Here is a 23,040-nt window from a genome sequence, read left to right on the forward strand (position 1 = left end):
GAGCGCTCAGCTGGCGGACGCGCCGTGACGTGCCCCGGCGTACCGCGCGAGGGGCGGGGCGCGCGACGCCGCACGCACGGGCAGGGCAGGGCAGGCGGCGGCTCGCGCCTCCCGCGCCCACCGGAGCGGGGGCACCCGGCGGGGCGGGGCCGCGGCACGACTGCACCAAGGTAAAGCGGGGAGGAGGGGGGGAAGGGGGGCGTACACGCGGGGCGGGCGGAGGGAGAGGAGAGGCCGGAGGAGCGTGCGGTGGGCCGACCCCCCCCTTCTGCTTCGAGCGTTGGTTCCGCCCGGCTGCGGGGGCAGGGCCGCCCCGACCTCCAGGGGGCGTAAGAACGCCCCCTCACCGCCAGCTCCCCCTAGTGGCCGCGCGGCTCCAGGCCATCGGGGCCGGCAGCGCCATCTTGGCAGTGACAGCGGCTGTGGGGGCGCCCGGTGCTATCAGCCCACGGCGGTCCGTGACCCACAGCGATGTGTGACCCACAGCGATGTGTGACCCACAGCGATGTGTGACCCACAGCACTCCAAGGCCACAGCCCTCGGTGCCCTCAGTGCTTAGTGCCCACAGCCATCAGTGCCCGCAGCGCTGTGTGACCCAGAGCACTCCGAGCCCAGAGTGCTCAACGCCCACAGCTCTCAGTGCCCACAGGAGGAGAAGGAAGCGGCTAAAGCTGCACCAAGGGACGTTTAGGTTGGACGTGAGAACATCACAGAAAGGGTGATTAGACATGGAAATGGGCTGCCCAGTTTGGTGGTGGAGTCACCATCCCCGGAGGTGTTAAGACTGGATGTCACTCAGTGCCGTGGTCTGGTTGACAGGGTGGGTTTTGGTCACAGACAGGACTCGATGGGCTCAGAGGTCTTCTCTAACTCGCCTGATTCTGTGTCCTACAGCCCTCCATGCACAGAGCCCGGCTATGGTTCTCAAACAGTAACTAAAAAGCATGTCTATCAATGAGTTTCATTGAGTGTCCCGCAGAATTAAGTAAGAAAAGAGTCAGGGAGGAGGATTTTGTCTCTGCTAGCATTAATATTTATACCTGTTCTCCAGCTTGGGAGCATTTCCAATTCTGGGAAATATTTCTATTCATGCATTCAGTTGCATTTGGCTGGAAGCCAAGGTATGAATAAGGTGCATAAATCTATACTGGAGCTTGTGTCCATGTTGTTATATTTCTGTATCCCTTCTATATTATATAAGCAAGGCCATCCAAGGATAGCTGAGAATTCATTTTCTCTGCTAAATTTCTCACTCTGCATTAAAATTTTTCTCTGCTCGCAAGTAATAGCGAACTAAGCACACAGGACAAGAGAATAGTATGAAAGCATACATGAAATGGTATGAACAACAGAGTTGGACAAGACTACAGACAAGTTCACATTGCGTTAGAATTTACCTGGACAATGTGCTTTTCATGAGAAAGCTAAGAAATAAGTAAGGCAAATTTTTTTTGTTTCCCTTCCCACAGTCTAAGTGAGCATTTCTGTTTTTCCTGAGGTTCCTGCAGCACAGGAGGCACTCCCAGGGCAAGTCTGTATGTCCTACTAAAATCAGATAATGTCTTGACCACCTCAGACTAAGAGAATGAAAACTCAGTGATCAAAAGGAACTAGTTAAGGGTTTCCACTTTCATTTATGCAAGTGAAAAAAAAAGTTGTAGAACCTTAATTTTGTGTGAATTGGCTTATTTGAACTGACGTAGGAAACGGTGATAAAATCCATGTCCTTGCTTTTACTAGTTAATTATACTCTCTTTGCATGCAGTTAACTTTTTCTGATCAAAAGACTGCTCCATATGCAAGAGCAAGCTTAAAAGAGATCGGAGTTCAGTCAGAAATCTGAGGCACAGATAGAACAGCAGAGTTCCCATCCCAGCTGATGAGCAATGTGAGTACAATGACTTGGGGAGCCCGGTTCAGAGGTGTTGATCAGGGTTTCAGATCACTTCAGTTTGCCAGCAGAAAGACACTGGCATGACAAAATCCTAAACCCTGTGAAAGTCACCCTGCTTTTAGAGGCTATTACAGAATATCTTGGTTCAGTAACTTCATTCCTTTTCACCAAATCTGCATATGTTTGATTGCAGCTTGTAGATGGAAAGAGCGAAATAAATCTTTGAGTCAAATTGATGGGAATGTCTGGAAATTTACAAGCTTGTGTCACTGGTAGAAATGAGGATGTAACACCACCATGGGAGAACATATCTTTCATTCTAATCATTTTTCACCACATGGAGATGGAATACTTTAGCTGTGATAGAGGTTTTGCTAGGATTTGGTTTTGTCTGAATCTTAAAAAAAAAAAAAAAAAGTTATGAATGTTCAATCAAGAATGAAAATCAAATGAAGTTTTCATTTTGCCAGTACATACTGCAGCCACGTGTGGTCGGCGTTTGCAGGGTACAGTCACAGGCCACTGACTCATTGATTTGAGGAAAAGAAGACAAAATTACTTTTGTGGAAACCAGATTTTGAAACTTAATATTGCTGGAAGGCATGTGACCTACCCAGCTATCACAGGAATCTGTGACCCCTTCTCTGCCCCCTGTGCCACAGGAACTCATTGTCTCAGTTGTTGTCCCTCAGGGAAATGACAGCCCAAATCCGCTGCTGCCTTAGGAACCACAGACTCATTTTAGCAGACTTGCATGAAGGATGAATATGGATTACTGACCTCTTGTTGCTGTGGAGAGCTCTGAAAGGAATGATTGATTATCTGCTGCATTAGCAGCAGGAGAGAGACAGCAGGTCACTTTTTAGGTAAGTGGCATCATTGAGCTCCTTAAAAAAACCCCCAGACGTGAATTTTTCTGCATCTCTTTAAAGAAACATTACCCAAAGAGTGCATTTGAAAACAGGAGCTATAGATTGGCATACAGGCTGGATTGTCTTATGGGCACATAGTACAGAACATGGTGGTGTTCCCTGCTACAGTGTTGATACACCGTGGTCTTGAATGACATCATTTACTTCAGTAACAGAGATGTGACCACAGCTTAATTTGGAAGGCAGTCAGCCCAGCAGTTTGTCACTGTGTCTTTAGACTCCTTGCCAGTAGCAAACCAGCTGTCAAATAGAAGTTGTGTTGCTCCTAAATAAAACATTCTACGTCTGAGAAGTTCAAAGCTGCCTTTTCAAATTATTTCATGCGGGGTTTTGTTCCCCAACTCCCCTGAGCAAATTCAGTTTAAGCGCCAGCACCAGGTGTGTGTTACTAACACGTGCCCCATTTAGCTGGGATGTGAAAGAAGAGATCGATTGTTTTCAAATACCCTTTTTTCCCCATGGGCTCTTCCTTTCACCTTTCATTTTCTGAAATCCTCTGTGTACTCACTGCTGGCAGATTTTATGCTTAAACTGAGTAGCTAATGCTTGACTTGAGAAGAAAGGATGAAATAAAATAGACTCTACAACTTTACCAAAGGAGCTGTGCAGAGGAGGAGAGTGCTGGACATGTATTCCCAGCTAAGCATCCCCTGCTGGGAAGCACCTGTGGTTTTGCTGCTCCTGGACCAGTCTTGGTGAAGCCTGTCTGCTGTCCTGGCTGTCCTTTGACACTGCCCTGTTGGGGTCATTGTAGAGTGAAGTTGGCAGATTCCTTTTATTATTTTTATAGGAACTTTTAGTTTAAATTCTAGACAAGCCTGCAAATAGCAAAGTAAGTCTGGTGTTTCACTGATTATTCAGATTATTGAACTTTTGGGTCAATCATCTAACAATCCAAAGGAATGTGTATTTGTTTCCTGAAAGAAAAACCTATGGCGTTTTATAGTCTAAGGGAATATTTATTTTAATTAACAGTGAAAAAAAGTTTGCACGTTCACCGTGCAGTGAGTCATTAACTGCTCAAATCTCCTTTGGAGTTTGGATACAATGGGATGTTTCAGGTGCCTGGATGTGTGTCTTGATAAGAGGGCATTGCATGGAGGCCAAGGGAGCGTTACAACCCTGCGCTGTCGGGCTCTGTCCCGGCCTCCAGCAGGAGGCAACGCTTGGCTTCCCTCCAAAGCCTGGATTCCAAAGTGGGCTCCGAACTGCGGAACTCCGAACGCTTTTCCCCAGTGCCACGGCTGTGCGGACACACCTCCCTTTGACCTCTCCTGGTTCGCTTTGTGGCAGTAGACACACGACATTTGCTCAGCTAATACAAGAGCCCTGTACTTTTTGACAGAAACGCCTGTGGTTAACCTCTGCGGGCTGCGTGCTGCAGTAAAATGAAGGGTGGTAGAAGTTAAACAATGGGTGTGACTACCACAAGATGGGTGTTAGTGGGAAAGTGGTGTAACATCCAGTTAGCATTCCAGAGATGTGAAATATAATTATGATTTAAATGCCAAAGATGTAAGTTGCAAGATGAGTAACTACAAGGACATGAAAGCCTCCCTTATCTTCCTTTCTATCCCACTCAGAATCATTTTGCACACCCACAAAACTAATACAAGTAGTGTCACTTGATGAAATTACACCTGATACATGACTTGTACCGTCACTTGCATTTCTGTCAGTGTGGGCTCTGTTTATACCAAAGGAAAAATTCCAATCTCATTTACAACATTTTAAGTTAGAAGTAATTCTGCTCTCAGTGGAATTACTCCCTATTTATACTCCCACTCAGATCAGAATCTGACCAGGCTTTGAATTTTGTCTTACTTGCTCTCATCCTTTCCTGTCATAGACAGAAGTCCTCGATCTGTAAAGGGCTCCTCATACTGTCATTTTTGTATCTTTGCAGAAGTGGCTTATGAGCAGGTCTGTAATGTTAAAAATTGTTGACTAGATGAGCTCTGGGAGCAGCTGGTTGCTGAGCATACATGAATAGCTGCTTAATGTCTTCTACATCATCCAGCCTATGTGGGAAGGAGAGCAAGAATGCAGAAGTGCAGCCCATGCATAGATGAGGGGCAGCACAGTTCTGTAGCAGTTCCAGCACAGAGAAGTTAAAGAACAAAAGAGTAACTTGTAGGTGGGGGAGTGGAAACAACTAGTGGGGAAAATAATTGTTGGTTCTAGGCTCTTCAATAAAATCTTTATAAACAGCTTCTTGGTATGTTTAAAATGCAAGGGCAGCAGGAGTAGTCAGCTCTGAACAAAGGGCATGTACTGTCCCAAGCTGTCACCTTGGAAATTGTCTGATCATAGATCAGAATTGAAACCTGTATTTTAAACATTTTTATCCCCGGCATTGTTCCTTTTATTTCCTTTATAGATTATATGAAAAGCTAAGCTGCTATCAGCTTCTCAGAGGTAATACCTTCAGATAAGAGCAGAGAAGTCATGAGAGGCTCTAGGTGAGGCCCGGATTTGGGACTCCACTTGTGCTAGGTTAACCCTTGTTAATTGAACTGTTTCTTTTCTGTACAAAATAGGCACCTAGCAGGGGGAAGCAGTTAATTTGGCAGAGACGTGTATTTCTGTGCCTTTGTGTCTGACTGATTTCACTGCCTGAAATGGAGCTCTAGACTGGATAAAGTGGAGCACTTACTTCAAAGTGTTTGATAAGCTGGGACTACCTAGTTATATTATTGTGGAATTTATTTCCTAGAAATACCATAAACATTTACTAGAAGTACTTTCTGCTGTGTGGGAAGAATAATTTTCTATCTGGGAAAAATATGTGATTGGTTAAACATATTAAAATACAAATAGCAAAACAAAAATGTTTACTCTTAAGAATCAGACAAAAACAGTTCTGGAAACCGTGAAAGGTCTTTAGATCACAGCAACAGTTAAGGCTAAGAATTTATAGTTCAGGGTTTCTTATGAAAAAGAACCATGAGCCAAATCCTGTGTTCATGTTAGCATCTGTAATTCCAATTTTGGTGAGGAAAAGAGGGTGTGAGTGTCTGGAGCCACAGGAGGCTGGTTTTGGTCAGCCACTGTGTTGCAGGCAGCAGCCTGAGAAGCCTTTAGCTCAAGCCTCTCTTTTGCAACCCAGAACCCCAGGAATTGTCACAGACTGCAGGGATTTGAGCCATAGCACACTGCCAAAGTTCCCACGGTAGTTTGGGTGCTGCATTAGGAAGCAGCTTTTCCTCATGGCCAAGAGAATGCTCCTTCCAGAGGAGAGGTCAGGCTGTCTGAATTACTCTGCTCCAAACTGTCCATTCCCAGCACACAGGTCTGATTTCAGGGTAGATTCACCCACAGTAACCAGAGCTCCAGGTTGGCAAATGGATCCTGATAGTCAGATAATGTCCTGGCCCTGACACTTGTTCCTCATTGTATCCACGTACTTGGCAGTGCTGCTGCACCTTCCTTTGGGACAGTAAGGTACCTTTGACAGCTGCAGTGCCCCTTAAGCAGAAGTCATTGTTTCTGTTCATTTAACCCATGGCAGAAATGTTGATATCCAGAAGTGGATTTGTCTCAGGGATATTTGTGGTCTGTCATGAAACAGTGTTAACCACTTATATGATAAAATACTCATTTACATAAAGCACGAAGAAGTTTTCATTCTTTCTTCTGACAAATAGGCTTATCGCACCTGGAGGCTGATTCAGTGGGCTCAGCAGGTACACAGCTCTCTGAAAATCAAGACATTCAGGACTTTCCTAAATCCACAGTTAGTCTGCCTCTCCTGAGTGCTTAGATAAAATAGCTTTCATCACCTTTTCATCACATCAAACTCCAGCTGAATCATTACTGCCTACTGTCATGGTGTCACAAATAAGCCTCTCAGCCCCTGGAGCCTGTACAAGTTTTCAGCAATACCGTGGTGTTTTTATCATGTATTTCATTCACAGATTTGCAAAGATAGGGTCAGCATTGGTACAACAATGTCTCAGGAAGGGGCCGTAGAGTTTCGATGACTTGCCCAATGTCTGTTGCAAAACATCAGTGAAACAGAACCCAAGCATTCTTGTACCAGGCTTGATTCAGCAAAGCTCTCAACCAAGTGCTTAACTTTGAGGAAGAGCTCAAGCTGTTTGAATGGAGATAGATTTAAGCATCTGTATAAATACTTTGCTGGACTTCCAGCTTTCAACAGCTGATTATTGTTTACAGCTATTTCAGGGTTTTTTCATATAGCTCAGCGTATCTTTGGATGGCGGAAATATTTTTAAACTAATTTAATGGTGTGGAAAAATGTCCTGCTTGCTGGACTTTTGGCAACTCAAATGTTCATGCATGTGTTGGGGGATTTGTCTTGTCTTTTTAGATGACACCAGCAACTCGACAAGAGGTTCTTGGCCTTTACCGCAGGGTTTTGCATATAGCCAAAAACTGGCAGTCGGCATCAGGACAGGTAGAGGAGACCATGAGAGAGAAAGAGTACATTAGAAATGAAGCCAGAACATTATTCCGAAAAAACAAAAACGTGAGTGTCCTCACAGTGTTGAATTTCCGAATTACTCTTCTCTTGCTCTTTGCACTCTGTGGTTGGATGCTAAGATAAGAATATAAGGGTTGAGTTCCCAAAATTTCATTTACCTTAAAATGCTGGTGTATTTGGGTTACAGTTTAAATATCGTCCCTGAGAAAACTCAAACCACTTCAGCTCTTCATTAACTACTGTAGAAGTCTATAAGGTCTTTTTTCAGCAAAAAAGTGCCAAGAAAAAATTAAATTCCAAAGATACTGCTTGTGTAATTGAAGCAGCTTTTGATCTTTACAAAGTTAGCTAAGTGTATCATTACCCATGCAATGGCAAACAGAGCTCAGCAGCTTCTTTTTTTCTTTTCAAAGCAGCAATTATTGGCACTTCTTTTAAAAGAAGCACTTTAATTTTTTTCTTAAGGAAGAAATTTCAAACCCTGGTAATCAAAGGCCCTTCTTGTAATTCAAGATCACAACACTTATTTATATCCCATATTGGTCTGGGACTAAATTCAAGTAATGCAAAATCAAAAAAAAAAATGAATTTAAGTCATAATTCACACATTTCTGACTTCAAAGAGAGTTTCTGGATAGGATGATAACAGAATGTACACCAAGCAGTGTCTTTCCTTTCTCCACTGCTGACCTTGCAGAGTGACACACAGGTGAGTGTAGTTTTTTTAATAGATGTAGTAGTAGTTTACACGTGTATTGTCTTTTTACAGAGAAAATACCATGTTTGGGTAAAAAACTCCTTCTGTAGCCTCAGTCCTGACAGCCTCTGGGCCTTAACATTCAGTGCCATCAAGCCCAGAACTGTTGAATCAAGGAAAATACCAGTGTTACCATTTATGGATGTGAAAACTACAATCGTTGTATCCTTGGGTTTGCCAAAATAAGCTAAGGAAAGCCACGTGCTGTGCATCATTTACACTTAAGCTTCCAATTGCTAATTACTGTACTCACATAAAACACGTGTTTGTGTGATCATCACAGGTAACAGATCCAAAGCTGATTAAGCAGTGCATAGAAGAATGTGAGGCAAGAATAGAAATTGGACTTCACTATAACATCCCCTACCCGAGACCTGTGAGTATAAACCAGAAAGTCTTCACTGATACCTGCTGAGCTTTCCCTGAACAACAAAACCATCAGTTTCGATCACTCTCACTGCACTGCATTTTTGGATGAGCTGGCATTTAATTGTGTGGTAGAGCAGAGCCAAATGTACACTGAGATGTTCTCTATCTTTCACTGTAAATTGGAGGATTTCTTCTCAAAATAAGTAATCAAAGCCTAAATGGAGTTGCATGAACTAAACTCCCAAGGCCTCTGAATATTTAGCCGACCAATGAATATAGAAAAACATGATAATGGAATCAAATAATAAAAGAGAATGAGAGAATAAAAATACCTAATTTCATCTGCCATAGGTGCAATAATTTTTATAACCTACATTACTGTTAACTGTTCTCCTCGTCACAAATCAGGCCCTATGAAATATCTGTCTATGTTGCTGCTTCTTTTCCCTTCTTCTTACAAAAGAACATGTCCAAGATTACTGAAATGCTGGAAGTTGCAGCAAAGTCTTCTAGTGTACCATTCAATACAGTTCCCTCACTGCCCAGTCACTTCTGTCAGTAATACTTTATTGGCAGCAGTAAATGCTGCCTCCTATAGAGACATCCTCCCTACTCCTGTTGATGAGTTTATATTTTCACATCTATAGTTCCCTTATCAAGGCAGTCATGATCAAAATTAAACTGTATTTTTATCAGATGCTTGCCTAGACAATGGTCACTGTTACCATCTGTTTCAGTATACAGAACAACAATGCACAGCTGGCAAACAGCGTTCCTAGGAATGGGCCTAAAATGTGTGCTCTGTAATGGTTTCAAAGTCCCAAAGGATCTGCTCTCTCAGACAAACTGGATGATTATTATTTTTCAAATTCTAGAAATCTCTACTGCTGCCTTTAGTCAGTGCTTTTACTACTATTTACACCTAAACACCCATCTTTACAGGATGACAGCCTCAGCAACAGAAACACCTGACTGCTACCACCTACATTTTTCAGTCGTTTAGGGGGTTACAGCTGCATGATTCCCACGAACAGCCTTATGAAATATAAAGGCTTTGTCAATCAAAGGAAGAGTCTGTCACCTATTGCTCCTTCTGCTTATGGAGTCAATGACACTGATTGTGCATTTTAATGTCCCATATATATAATCATGACAGTAAGAAGGCAGGCTTTCAATACATACAGTTTGGGGTTATTTTGTGACTTGTTAAGTAGGTATGAATAAATCACGCAGTGATTCAAGACATCTACTCAAGAATTTTTAGGGTTTCTAGTTCTAACTGTTCTGGAACATTGCCAGAGATCCTATTTCATCAAGTATCATTGCAGTCTGATATCAAACTGCAAAACAAAGTTACTAAGGCCTAGCATACATAGGATTTTATTAAGGCCTAAAATATACAGGATTTCAAAAAGAGAACAATTAGGGCCTGAAGGTTACACCACTAATCACTCCTCAGAGAATGCTCCTTCTAGAAATCTAATAACCTGGCTTGAGACAATAGAGTTGCCCTCTCCAAAGTGTGAAGAAGTGATTTAAAACTCAGTGAAACTTAGTCTGTATTTTTTTTCCCAATATGCACCTAACTGGTGGGATTTTCTTTTCCAGATCCATCTGCCTCCTATGGGCCTTGCCCATAAACAAGGCCGTACGTTGCGACACCAGGAAAAGTTAAGGAAGATTTCTAAGCCAATATACCTGAAATCCCATGATGAAATTTCATAAGCCACTATTTAAGCTGTGATGTGTAATCACATCCTTTAAACTGTGAACTGCAATCCAGGTGATTTGTGTGCATGACAGTGAATGGTGGTGGTCACTTGCTCACACATTTCCTGAGGCCAAAAAGCCAATTGATCCATTGTGTATGATGGATATGGTTGGTTTAGTATTTATTACATTTCAACCACTGACTTGTCAATAAAAGTAACACTTTTTAAGGAGTGAGGTGTGAATCAAAGATTACTTTCATATCAGGACAAACTGCAGCAGGATTTCAAACTGTTTATCTGTCACAGGGTTCTCTGGTAGTTTGAGGGTTCTCTGTGCTCAGCTGTGACTCAAGACAGTGCCTTGTGTAAGGTCAGCCAAAATCAAGGAAGTCTGGGACAGCCAAGCAGACACAGTTCCTCCAGAGCTTCTGAATGCCAGTGGGAATACAGTCACTGCAGCATGTACCTGCTCTCCTTCCTCGCTGCACCCTGCTCTGCCTGCTGTCCCTGGAGAAGAGTTCCAGTTTCATAGTACTCTTATGGGGAAGTTTAGTTTCTAGACAGTAGAAAAGAGACAGCAGAAGTCTCACTACTCCTTTTCCTTTTTACAAACTGCAGAGGAGTGGCCTAGAGTCTCTATGTCAGCTTTTTTCTCCCTTCCTTTGGAGAGGGTGTGGATGTGAAATGCAAAGTTTGGAATGCTATTACACAGCTCTGAGTGAAACATTCCAGTGTTGGGTTCCTCAGGTTCCCATGTATGTACTGGCTGAAAACTCTCCCTTTGGGGTATCACTATGGGAACAAGCTTAGGATGCTTTGGTGTCCTCACTGTGTGTTTTCACATGGTTCAGCTTTTCAGCATAATCAGCACACTGGCTTTCTCAACAATTATTTTCGTTTTAGTGTTAGGTTTTAACTCTTTTACCCAACCTTAGTAAAAGAAAGTATCTACAAGTCTCCTAAGTCTGAGGGGTATTTCTGTTTCCCAGGTGCCTCATGAATAGAAATAAAATGAAATTAATCTTCCTTTCACGGGCTACCAGTTGTTTTGGCTCCTTTGCAATCCTTTGACTTTACTAGGCTGTTGACATGTCCTCTTCAGGGAAGTTAGGGGAGCTTTCCATCCTTCAGGCTGGAAATACCAGTGAGACCAAGCTTGGACAAGAGCCACACTGTACTGGACCCTACCTAAGCCCAATCCACTTTAAGGACAATCTATTCCAGCCTGACGTTAATAGTGGGGAGGAAAAAAAAAAAAAAAAGGCAAATTTGGAACATGCATGTGTGTATGATTTCCTTTTGAAGTGGGAGAAATCAATGAAAACTCTCCAAGCTCTAATAAACAATGACAAATACTGCTGTCTACCTAAAAAGTTAGGACTGGTTCTGTACAGACTGACAGTCCCTCCCCCAAGAATGCATTTTTATGAGTGAAAAAAGTACAAGCAGATGAGAAAGTATAAGAAAACAAGAAGAGTGAATCAGCATGACAGGTACTGGCCAGCCCAATTTCTCACTACTCTTTATGGCTCCAATCCACAAAGGTCTCTATTCCCATATAATTATTTCCTGGGAATGCCTCATGTGGGGAGTAGCAGGTAAAATGCCATTGTTTAGCAAATTTACTGCTGCCAGGAAGACAGAAAACAAAACTCCTTTAGCCTAAGAAAAGGGGGATTGCATAAAAAAGACCAAAAAAAATCTTTTTCCGTGATTGCACACACTGCTTAATTCTTCACTGAAAGAAGTCTAAATACAGGCTTCCTATCCTAATTCTGATACATCAATGTAGGGATGTGCCAGCTGAGCCCAACCAAAATGTGCAGAGGCAAGGGGTTTGAATGGAAGCTTAAGCTCACTCTTTGTCATTAAACTATCATTTGAATCTCTTGAATTGCTGAAGTTCATGTGACTAATGAAGGTGCTGATGCTCTGACGCATCAGGTGAATAAACAGCCATGGAAATGAGCAGTCTAAATTTACTGTCGGTGTAGAGTCACAACTCTTTCCTAAGCACATACTGTAAGATGTAGATTATTTCAAAAGAACAGCCCTAAAGTCACAGAAGATTTACACTGAATTTAATAACAACAGGAGTTTGAGTTTACTTCTGAAGGAAAATACAAAGAAGCAATTGTAAAAAGGTTCAAATACCCTCAAGTAACTCAAATGAGTATCCACTTGCTTAACTGAGAAGCCAGCAAGTAACAGCATCACACTATTTGAGATGCCTACAAGTGCTAGACAGCCGAATAATTCTTCAAAGTGTTTGAAAAATTATTAACTGGTGTTTCATCCTCATTACTCTCCAGCACCAGAAGGCAAAGACAGAAATTCGTTAAAACTTCAGGCTGTTCAGCTAAAGGAAGGATGAGATCAGCTCTTTTTTCAAGTCTAGAGACCAAATCCTTTCTTTCATTCCTGAAGTTAAAGTCAGTATGGAAAGGAGACTCTCACTAAAGTCTTTTATTGGAGGTCAAACTGGCAAACAACCATTTTGAGGGAGTTTCATTTAAAAAAATTCATCTGCAAGTCAGCCCAGCAGGTAGGCAGACATCTCAACTGGTACTCCTGTATTAGATGCCAAGGCCTTTAGAACTTCTGTCAAGAAGTATCCCAATGATTGCACAATATGTCATTCCTACGCATTAATTTTACTTGCAAAAACAGGTTGTCCTAAAATGCCTCTGCTTTCTGCAGAAATTGTAATGCCCTGGATTCACCCAGTCAGTGTACACTCTGTCCTGTACTTGCTGAACCTTCTCTTACTCCCCTTCCAGTAAATACTGTCATTTTCCAATTTATCACCCTAGTCAGGAGATGCTTTAGAATCATTTGGAAGAAAATGATAACATTAACTTTATATTCTTCAGAAATAAAAGTCCTGAGTCAGTTGCATGAACTCCCCTGCAAGCCAGCTGGTAGGCGAGGCAGTAATCACTGGTTGACACAGTATCATCTATCCTTGAATACCTAAATAACACCTCCCTTCTGGAAGTTCTGTCCCTAAATCCATCATTACTAAGGTTGCAATTTATGAAGCTATGCACTTAACATTAGCAAGCACACAACCTTTTAAGATGGATGTGGCATCTGCTTACTGAATGTCCCCCTCTGGGGGTGAGGAAATGCTCACTTTGCTGCAACAGCTGATTCCCAGGGCAGCATCACAGCACCAGAACAGGTTAAAATAGATTAGGTTACCTGATCCATCTTCCTACTAATACAAGTTGCTTCTTGTAATACCTTTCAGATGTGAAGAAAATAAAGCAAGCTGAGCCTCACTCTCCTGGGCCCTTCTATGTATCCACCTGAAATGGTACCAGCAACATCCGTCTTTTATCCACAGACAGAGAAAGGTCACTTATTTGATCATACCTATACATTCATTTTCAAGAATGCTAATTAGAGCAGAGAACTCCAACTTCCACTAATAACTCCAATTCTGTTAGGCACAATGTTCAAGCTGTAAGTGGAAGAAGTTGGGGTCTTTGTATTGTCTTCTGCTTTTTCACTGTATAATTTTCCCTCTAACCCTCTAGCCCAGTGTTAAAATCCACGGGGGTAGTATTTTCTAAAAAGAATTTTTGTACAGATAAGAGGAAGGTTTCAGTCTCCTAGGAAAATGTACAAACCCTGTCTTACAGCATCCCTAGCTGGAAATCTGTCTCTGCTAAGGGAAAAATACCTCTTGCTCCATAATTCATTTTTTCCATCTGCCTTGAGTTATTACCAAGGCTGTAAATCTACAATTTGAAGTAATTACAGGTGGGTATTGTGGCTTACTTAATGAGTGCTTCTAATTAAGAAATGAAACTTCTAAACCTGTCAATCCAAGGATTCTAATACTACTATTACAAGGTACTTAGTCTGTTCAAAAATTTTTCACATTTCTATCATGTCCAACTAGCAGGTGAGTTGCCTTTTTCTTTTTTCTAAATGCATCTCAGCCAAGAAAGGTTGTGAATTGTAATGTTTAGCCAGTTTATCATTCTCCAGGAAGGTCTAGACAATGCTAGGGAAATAAGGTTGGGAAGCTAATTTCAAAGAACCACAGGAAAATATCTCTAAGACAGATATCCCTTGACAGTAAATTCCGTTACTTTCTCTGTACTAGGGAGGGCAGCCTAGGAAATCACGTACTGCAGTAATCATCAGCTAAAGCAAGGCAGCCATGCCTGATCCCTGGAAGCACAAACCCTCTCCTAAAGACTCCTCTCTTATCTATACATATATTTATAATATCTACAGAAGCTTAAAATACGCCTTTAATTACATTCCAAGAGATGCCTTCATATCAAATCTAAACATCAGCACACAGGAAGCATTTAGAAAATCAACACAGTAACCAGGACGTTGTACACGTGTAGCAAAGTCACTGTATATTCACAAGAATCACAGCTGTTTCATTTAATAAACTATCAATTACTGTTTGTTCACAAAAAGGGGGTAGCAAGCAACCCACATGGCAAGCTATTACACAGATTTCTAACAGTTTTAAAGTAATTGATCTCCACAAAATATAATTTAGGTAGTGAATCTGACTTTTTAAAAATGGTTTAATTTAGAGGATTGTTTGCAAGACTAGCATTATCTGTAAGAGGATTGACAAACCTTCACTTTAGTGTTAATTGTTGTTGGCCCAGCCTCCCTTTCAGCAGGTGAGGTGTCACCAGTGCCTTGATACAGAAGCTGTGTCTGAGTAGAAAGATCCTTCTGAGAGCAGTGACTGAGCTGATCAGTCCATAGGGAAGGATTCAGCCAGGTCCTGCCCCTTTGGCCTGCACACAGAGCTCCCGTGCAAGGAGGCTCATGACTGGTTTGTTATCTCTGATGCCACAGTGACCTAATTAGTGATCTGAATTGATGCCATTACAAGAACAATTAGATGCAGACATTCAAAATACAGTAATCACCACAATGTTTTTTTAAATGTATAGTAAATTCCTGTTAATTTTAATTAGATGAAAACTACAAAGTATCTCTCTTATGAAGTCTAGGAAGATTTTTTCAAGAACCAGTTTAAATTAATTTACTTACAGATCTACTGAAACATGATTCTCAAAAGCTGTTGTCTGTTTGGATGAGTGTGCTGTAACATTCATTAACAAGTTTTATTTTGCTATAGGTGCCAAATACCATTTAGCCTAATCTGTTAAGAGCAGTTTCTTCCTCTCAGTAATTTGAAACACCTGCACATCTCTGTCCCTCTTATTAAAACAAACATTCTTTAGGTGTCCTGGCCTGACATCTTTGCTCTACTCACCACATACCAATGATGCACCAAACGCCTGCCTGCTGGACTGTTAATGAGGTGTCAGGTGTGGTACATGAAGCTGCTGTTTGCTTGTGCATCTTCCTGCAGAGCAGCACTGCACAACACACCCCCAACAGTTCTGCCTGACCTTGCAGCACCATTCTTAACAGTTACAATTTTATGAAAATCTGCATAAAACAAACCAGTGGTTAATAAAACAATAATGAACTGTTTTCACCTAAGCACAACACAACAGACAAATTCCTATGACAAGAACTGTGTCTTTTAAGGAGTTGTAGCAGCATCCCTTAATGCCTGGAACAGAATACTGGGAATTGCCAAATGATGGCTGAATCTCTGACTTCATGAGGCCTCCAGCAAGTCATTAAAATGCTGCAATTTGGGCAATGAAAAAAATACAAGACCCCAAATTAGTGGATGTCGGTGTAGTGCATGTTTTTTTAAATGTTTCCCTTGATCTTTGTGCTTCTCTTGTACTGTGTACACAAGAAGTCTAATGATGCCTCTTTAGTACCTTCTTGGCATGCTGTGGGGATTGGTTAATGACTGCACAGCTCTTTGAAGATGTTCGGGCTATTTTATTTTTAATTAATGTTTGCAAGCTACTTTGAGCTTCTCTGATGAAAGGGCTTAAACAAGTACAAATTTTCAGGCACTTACTAGTCCAACATGCAAGAGAGCAAGATGAGGAAGTGTGCTGGCTTTAGCTGGGGTAGGGTCAATTTTCCTCACACTGGCTGGTACAGGGCTGTGGTTTTGGGATTGTGCTGAACACAGGGTTGATACTACAGAGATGTTTTTGTTATTGCTGAGCAGGGGTTGCACAGAGCCAAGGCCTTTTCTGCTTTTCATACTGCCAGGCTGGGGAGGAAGTTTGGGGTACCTGGGAGGTGACACAGCCAGGACAGGTGACCCCAAATGAGCAAAGGGACATTGCAGACCGTGTGACATCATGATCAGTGTGTAAAGTGGGGGAGAAGAGGGGGACATTTGGAGTGATGGTGTTTGTCTTCCCAAGTCACCATTACATGTGATGGGCCCCTGGTCTCCAGGGAATGGCTGAACACCTGCCTGCCTGTGGGAAGCAGGGAATTAATTGTTTTGCCTTGTTTGTGTGCATGGCTTTTGCTTTTCCTATTAAACTGTCTTTATCTCACCCCATGAGATAGTGGGGGGAGTGAATGAGTGAGACTATAGGAGAAAGAAAACAGCTCCATGTATCAGGTACCTGGAATATGTAGGTAAATAATATTGAAAAAAAAAAGTTATATGGCGCAAGCATAGCGTTCTGAGAAATGGCAGCTCCTAATACATGTGCTGTTGAGAAGTTTTCCATGGAAATTTGGATACACGTCATCAAGGAATGATTACAGTTTTATCATACAGCTTTGGTTGTTCATTCTGAGGACCGGAGGATTGGTTTCATATGTTGCCAACAGAATATTCTCATCTCCTCCCTCCTTGTCCTACATACTCCTGAGACACAGAAGTGGTAGGAAAATCCAAAATCTTTTTGAAAAGTTGTGAAGTAGATTCCCAGTAAAATCAGCAGCAATACTCTTTAGGACCTATTTCATTAGGAAAAACAAACAAAACAGCCATGCAGCCATTGAGGAGTAAAGCAGATCTTTACAATCTCAATATTGCAGCCTCTCAGTCGTCCAGCTGGCACAGGGCTGCCACACCTCGATTTATCCAGTGTTTCTCAGGCTTGTCTGAAGGGAGTTCAATCGACAGAACATAGTTGGTTGAGTGCCCAGTGGTGGATAAGACACCTCTTCTTTCACTTGTCTTGTATACAGGGCATGAATAGATGTTCAGATGAAGAAACTTGGAACTTTCTCCAGGTTTCAGCCATATTATGGGCAAAGGATCGTAAAGGACTTTTGGTAGTGATTCTCCAATTACCAAGGATTCTCTATCCCATCGTGCACCTTCCAAAAAAAGGCCTCTCACATAAGCCCCATCTTCTGGCATTTTCTCCATTGTGTGCTCCTGTTTCATCACCTAGAATGATTAAACCATTGCTTGATTTTATTTTTATCTGGAGTATACTAAATCCTATAAGTGACAATCTGAAATTGCTCCTTAAAATAAAATACCTTTTCATCTGAAAATTATTTCTTGCTGCCCCAGAACATGTTTCAAACTGTACAAGAAAAACAAAGTTCTGCGTTTTTCTTACCTCAAACTCAAATCCAATGTGGTCAATTGGGATGGTGTATTTTCTGGCAAAGTTTTGTAAAACACCGGTCAAAAAAGACTGAGTGAAGAAGAATCCTGAGAGCCAAAAGACTGTAGGTGGCCCCTTGTCAACCCAGTCCTGAATAAGGAGAGAGAAAACAAATGTTAAAAAAAGCCAATATATTTGTGGCTTCACTGTGCCAATTCACCAGAAAAGGGGAGCATGATGAGATCTAAGACTGAATGGGACCCTCTGCATCTTTCCATCAATTTTCTGTTTCTCAGAAACAACAAATCACAGAAGGCAGTTCTTTAGGATGACAACAAAAATAATCACTCATCCTGAAACAACCAGAACTCAGTGCTACTGAGAAAAAATTCAGAAAATAGCATAAGACCATTTGGTTAAGTCTTGATAGTGGCCTCCAAACACAAGAAAAGTGATTGAATTTGGACATTTTTATCAAAATACTTTCTTTTACAGTCTTGTAAACACCAATCTCCTAACATGAAAAAAGGCCAAATTCTTTGACATTCTTCACTGATCAATGTCTCCTCACTGATCACTGTGAAGGCACTCACTACAGCCTACACATCAGATCCTAGTAGAGGAAATCATTCCAGATGATTTTTGCCAGACCAGAGGGTCTAGTCCACACAATGCAGTAGGAGAAAGCAAAACAAAGGCAGATTTTCTTCACACTACTGTAAGTTATTTGAAGTCAAAAGAAGCCCATGCGATGCTCTGATCCAGCAAACAGGAAACTCTGCCATTTACATAAATTTCAGACACTTCTTCCTAGCTTTTTCCTCTCCTGACTTCTATGGGGTTTCACTACACCTCAGTACCTCATTATTTAAGCTACACCCAAAATTTCAAGTTGTTTTAAGAGTGCTAAGATCCCAAGGGAAATAATGGAATGGTGAGTTAAAAATAAAACAGCCAGTTCAAAAAGTGTGTGAAAGTGGTGTGACATTTAATGAAACTTGGAAGATATTTACAGACACATATATAGAATTTCACAGCGCCTGTTAGGCTGTGGTTCTACAGCATCCTCACACCCAGCTCAGTGTCCTTTCAGCAAGGAAGTCATTAAGACACCAATTCAAACTAAAATGAACCTTCTAGAAATAGAAAGATGGAAACTACCAAAAGCAGCACTGGATTAGCACCAAGGGATCATGCTCCCAGCTCACCCTGCTGAGCAATTGCCCAGCTAAGTGCAGTGCTGCTAATGCAGAGTGTATTTGGCCATAAGTGTGTGTGAGCATCTCAGTCTGGAGCTACCCAGGGACTGCTGAGCAAGGACAGCAGTGACACACTCTCTCCATCCAGCTTTCAATACAATTCCCCTTCAGTCTCAGTTTAGCAGACCTGGAAGAACTCCAAACGATAGAGGAGATCGGACACGTAACTTCCCAGAGGCTTCAGTGATGGATAGGATTTGGCAGCCCACATTGATGGCACTTTTCCCACTAGCATGCTGTTGAAAACATCTTCAAGCTCAGAAGACATCAACACTTGGCCTTTAATGGCTTTGCCTATATTAATGAGGCTGCTCCGAACAACTTCAGTAAGCCTTTGGAGAAAACAAAGGAAGTGTCATTATTTACTTCTTACTACTGGCTAAATACCCCTCAGTCCAACTCGAATGAATTGATAGAGGTGGTGACTGTCCTGTCAGAAATTCCTTATCTCACCTGTAGTTATCAAAAAGCAAACAAAAACACACACACAGAATAAAAGACAGTGAAAACTTTCTCTCTAGACAAGGGAAATCAAGTGACAAGAGCTTTAAGGTTGTAGCACTCATTGTCACAGTGTGCTGTGAATATTCGGGCCTGGGTGTTACTTACAAAGAGTAAAGTAGGCTGCTCTATCTCAACACAACAAACTCAAATCTGATTTAAGTACATAACCCAAGAATACAGGTATTATTGCTATATTCAGGTACTCGGCTGCAGCTTTCAAGTCTCTTTAAAAGATTCATCCAAAGTAGCATCTAACATGTTAAGAAAAATGTATTGTAAACGGCTTGTTTCAGGCTTATGAACAGCTAGCACCAATGAACACAAGCATATTTCAGTTTGTACTGAAGAAGTACTACACAAAACACTGAGCCATACCTGTTAAATCGAATCAGTTCTTGCCTAAGAACTGTATTCATGGACTCTTCATAAAGTACTGGGTATGTTTTCATCACTTCTTCCATATCAAAGCTACTTGGTAGTCTGGATAGGATGTCCTGTGCCAAGTCTTCAACAACTTCCTGAAGTCACAAGTTTGCAGTAAATAACATTCTTTTTTTCCCCTCCTATTTTTATTAAATAAATTCCACAAAACACTATAGATTTTATACTTTTTCTGTATAACCACATAGGTATTTTAGTCCATTTTCCTAAAGAGACAATTCTTTTATGCTCTTACTCACTTTGGGAATTGTCCTGTCTGCCTCTGCAGGTGCCTGCTTGCTCTTTCCTTCTCAATAATTTTAAATTTGTTAGTAATTTTTAATTCGCAACAAGATTTTAAGCAATTTCTAAGGAAACCGGCAGGAGAGCAGACAAGCATAATCCTGTTACTGCCACAATGAAGGAAAAGATGAAGCATGCAGCATGAGCAAAATAAGGGGAAGACCCCATTAATAACCCAGCCACAAGAGAAGCTTTACTTACAGCATATTAAACATCATAGAATATGATCACTAGACAACCCTGCAGGAAATGAGGCTCCATCAATTCCATTTTTCAAGAATCCACTTGTGGATAAAATACAGGATGTCAAACCTGAGAGGCTTGAAAGATTATTTATCTGTATTTCAAAGGGGCATGGATTTGGCCTGAGTAACCCGAGCTGCCAGGGCGGTATTAATCTGTTTGAATGCAAAGTCATGAAGGTATCTTCCATCTTTTAAAGGTGCTATGCCAAATCCATCTGCTTCTCAACAGGGACATTCACATCTACTCCCAATGCTACAGTCAGGAGATGAGAGGTGTTAGATTACTCTGAGACCCAGGACGTGCCAGGAAAGGGCACCTTTCTGGAGTGCCAATTGATCTTTCTTCCCCAGTTACCTGAGGGGACTTGCCAGCTCCCCCTGCTTCTCTAGGCAAAGTCAGGAGCACTGCATGGAAAAGCTGGTTGGTCTCCTGGTTATCCTTGGTGATGTCTGCATTTTCATGAAGTCCAAACACTTCAGGGTGTGTTGTAATTGGCAAACTTCGGATGTATTCAATATAAGACTGTAAAACAACCATTCAGATGCCAGACATCATGCAAGGTGATATTCATAAATAATCCAGCTGGGATAGAACCTTCCCATTTACAACTAAAGATAGTAGATCCCTGTTAAACACATCCAGGAACTGACTGACTCTCCACAGAGTTAAATATAAAAGTTCTGAGTGATTCAAAACCTCACGGAGGAGTTGTTATTACCACCCTCGTGTAAGTGGCAAGAGAAATGAAAGTACATTAGAAATATTCAAGGATTGGTAGGAGTCACAGAAGGGGTAGGATGCTGGATGTGTCATCCCGACAACTGTGGGCTACACAAAGAGGTGAGATTTGAGTACAGTCATTATCTCTTTGCAGCTGTTAGAAGGGAAAAAGAGGATGGAAACTGAGTATACACCTGCCATTCCACCTCTTCCTACTGATTGCTGCTTTCAAGGTCAGACTGGTTGCAAGGAAGTGCAGAAATACCATGTAAATTCCTGAAGCCTGACTCCCATTGGCTTTCTAGAACTGCACTGGAAACCTGCACAGGGTGGCTCTTTGCATCAACAAATACCAGAGTATTGGATGATGTCTACATCCCCGTTGGGGTGTGGCACATATTAAGTACCAGATTCATATTTCATACACAAGATACAATCTGGCATGGCTTTATGATCTTACGGGGTGTATTTTCTACTTGTTGTATTCAGCATTAGACAAGCACAGTATAGGTAAGTTCTTCTCCAATAACTGAGAGAGAATTTACACTTGTTTTCTCACCTCATATGGGCCATGTGGTGGTATGTAGTAGTCACTTCCAGCTGAAAGCATGTACTTCTCCTGTTCTATGTCCTTGTTGTAGATTATGGAAAGAAGGGACAGGAGAAGACGCCTGTCTTTATCATCTGTCACTCTACCTCCATAGTTACACTCCCCTGGAAAAAGACAAAACCAGGACAAAAAAAAACCCTGAACGTTAATGAACAAATAAAAATTGTTTTGCAATAATGTGAAACTCTAGTAAGTTGAAGCTCCAAAGCTCCAGATCTTCCAAAGTTTTTTGGTCTTATACTGCAACTGATTCAGTGGAAATTAGACACCTGAACTTCTATGGGCCAAATTTATGTGTCTTGATGATGGAAGGTTTAAGGAACACTATCAGTCAGTCTGAGAAACCGCTACTCACGTCTCAAAATTCTTTTTCATACAGCTAATTATAACACTAACAAAAATCAAGAATGACAAGGCTGACAAAGGAGATGCCAAAAAGCAGCTTATCTCACTGGAGAAAGAGAACCGAATAGCCACAGCAGCTGAGTTTACACACATCAACACCTCCTGCTTTAAACCCCTTAGTATTATCACATCATCTGGTGAGGTGCCAAAGCATCCTGTGTCAGGCTTACGTTGATTGGTGAAGGTGAGTGAGCCAGAGGCCATCAATGGTTTTATTTGATGTGTATGAAGCAAAGACCAGGAGGTTTGCTGGACCATCAGTAATTGTAGCTACATACAAGTCAAAACAACAATGACATCTGAGGGTTTGGGATCCAACTCCAATTACAGTCCAGCTCCAACATCCATCCAATGACAACCACCATGGATGTGGAAGGCCAGGAAAACAAACCAGTGTGGAATACATTCAATTTGGTGAAAACTCACCAGTTTATCAGTGCATCAGCTGAAAGTGCCCAGCAAAGTCAACAAACACATGTGAGAGGATGTAATGTCTGTACCTGTTAGGTAGGTCAGAGCTTCAAATGGGATTTCTTCATAATCATTCAGAAACATCTGGATCTGTTGCATACTGATTCTGAGGTCAGAGTCGTTGAATTCGTATGGAATATTCCAACCTGTTCAATTCAGAAAAGATACACAGGCAGTGGTGCAATGTACTGACAGCTGGGCTCAGGAAATGGTGTTGGTACAACACTGCTCCTACACAGCTGAACATACAACTGCCAGATAGTCTAGAAGCAGTCTGGAATATACCAGGCTGTTTATTAAGCATAGGCATTTTGGCATCACAATATCCTGAAAATTATATTTTACCTGCTTGGTACTTTAAGCTAATTTGTTGCTATCTGGGCACAATGAGAACAGGAGCTTTAATTCATTTATTGATTTCAATTTTTAATCTGCCCATCTATTAATACTGTTTGCAGATGACATTCACAGTAACAGTACAACAAAACAAGCAAGCAAGCAGGCAAACAAACAGGAACATAATCCAGATAAAAGAATCCT

General features: G+C 41.6%; 2 protein-coding genes across 3 annotated transcripts in view; one reads left to right on the top strand and one right to left on the bottom strand.

The window, feature by feature from the left end:
- The first annotated feature begins 62 nt into the window (after nucleotides 1–62).
- LYRM1 (LYR motif containing 1) lies at nucleotides 63–11,138 on the top strand. Of its 2 annotated transcripts, none has more exons than XM_066198552.1 (4): nucleotides 63–170; nucleotides 7,160–7,318; nucleotides 8,314–8,406; nucleotides 10,008–11,138. In XM_066198552.1, the coding sequence occupies exons 2-4, from the start codon at nucleotides 7,160–7,162 to the stop codon at nucleotides 10,122–10,124; spliced, it is 369 nt and encodes a 122-aa protein (XP_066054649.1). In that variant the 5' UTR covers nucleotides 63–170; the 3' UTR covers nucleotides 10,125–11,138. The 2 variants fall into 2 exon arrangements, with proteins under 2 accessions (XP_066054649.1, XP_066054648.1); XM_066198551.1 differs by lacking the exon at nucleotides 63–170 and adding an exon at nucleotides 1,797–1,888.
- A 3,228-nt stretch (nucleotides 11,139–14,366) lies between these two features.
- Nucleotides 14,367–23,040, bottom strand: part of DNAH3 (dynein axonemal heavy chain 3) — a 58,158-nt gene continuing 49,484 nt past the window's right edge. Inside the window, exons 56-62 of the mRNA XM_066198550.1 lie at nucleotides 22,530–22,646; nucleotides 21,574–21,728; nucleotides 20,649–20,816; nucleotides 19,701–19,843; nucleotides 18,949–19,153; nucleotides 17,575–17,712; nucleotides 14,367–17,396 (exon numbers count right to left, since the gene is read on the bottom strand). Coding sequence (XP_066054647.1) covers nucleotides 17,043–17,396; nucleotides 17,575–17,712; nucleotides 18,949–19,153; nucleotides 19,701–19,843; nucleotides 20,649–20,816; nucleotides 21,574–21,728; nucleotides 22,530–22,646 — 1,280 coding nt within the window. The 3' untranslated portion in view covers nucleotides 14,367–17,042. The remainder of the gene's footprint in view (nucleotides 17,397–17,574; nucleotides 17,713–18,948; nucleotides 19,154–19,700; nucleotides 19,844–20,648; nucleotides 20,817–21,573; nucleotides 21,729–22,529; nucleotides 22,647–23,040) is intronic.

The sequence above is a fragment of the Chamaea fasciata genome, unplaced genomic scaffold (assembly GCF_029207755.1).
Source record: "Chamaea fasciata isolate MVZ Bird 193981 ecotype frontalis unplaced genomic scaffold, bChaFas1.0.hap1 SCAF_16, whole genome shotgun sequence".
NCBI classification, from domain to species: Eukaryota; Metazoa; Chordata; class Aves; order Passeriformes; family Sylviidae; genus Chamaea; species Chamaea fasciata.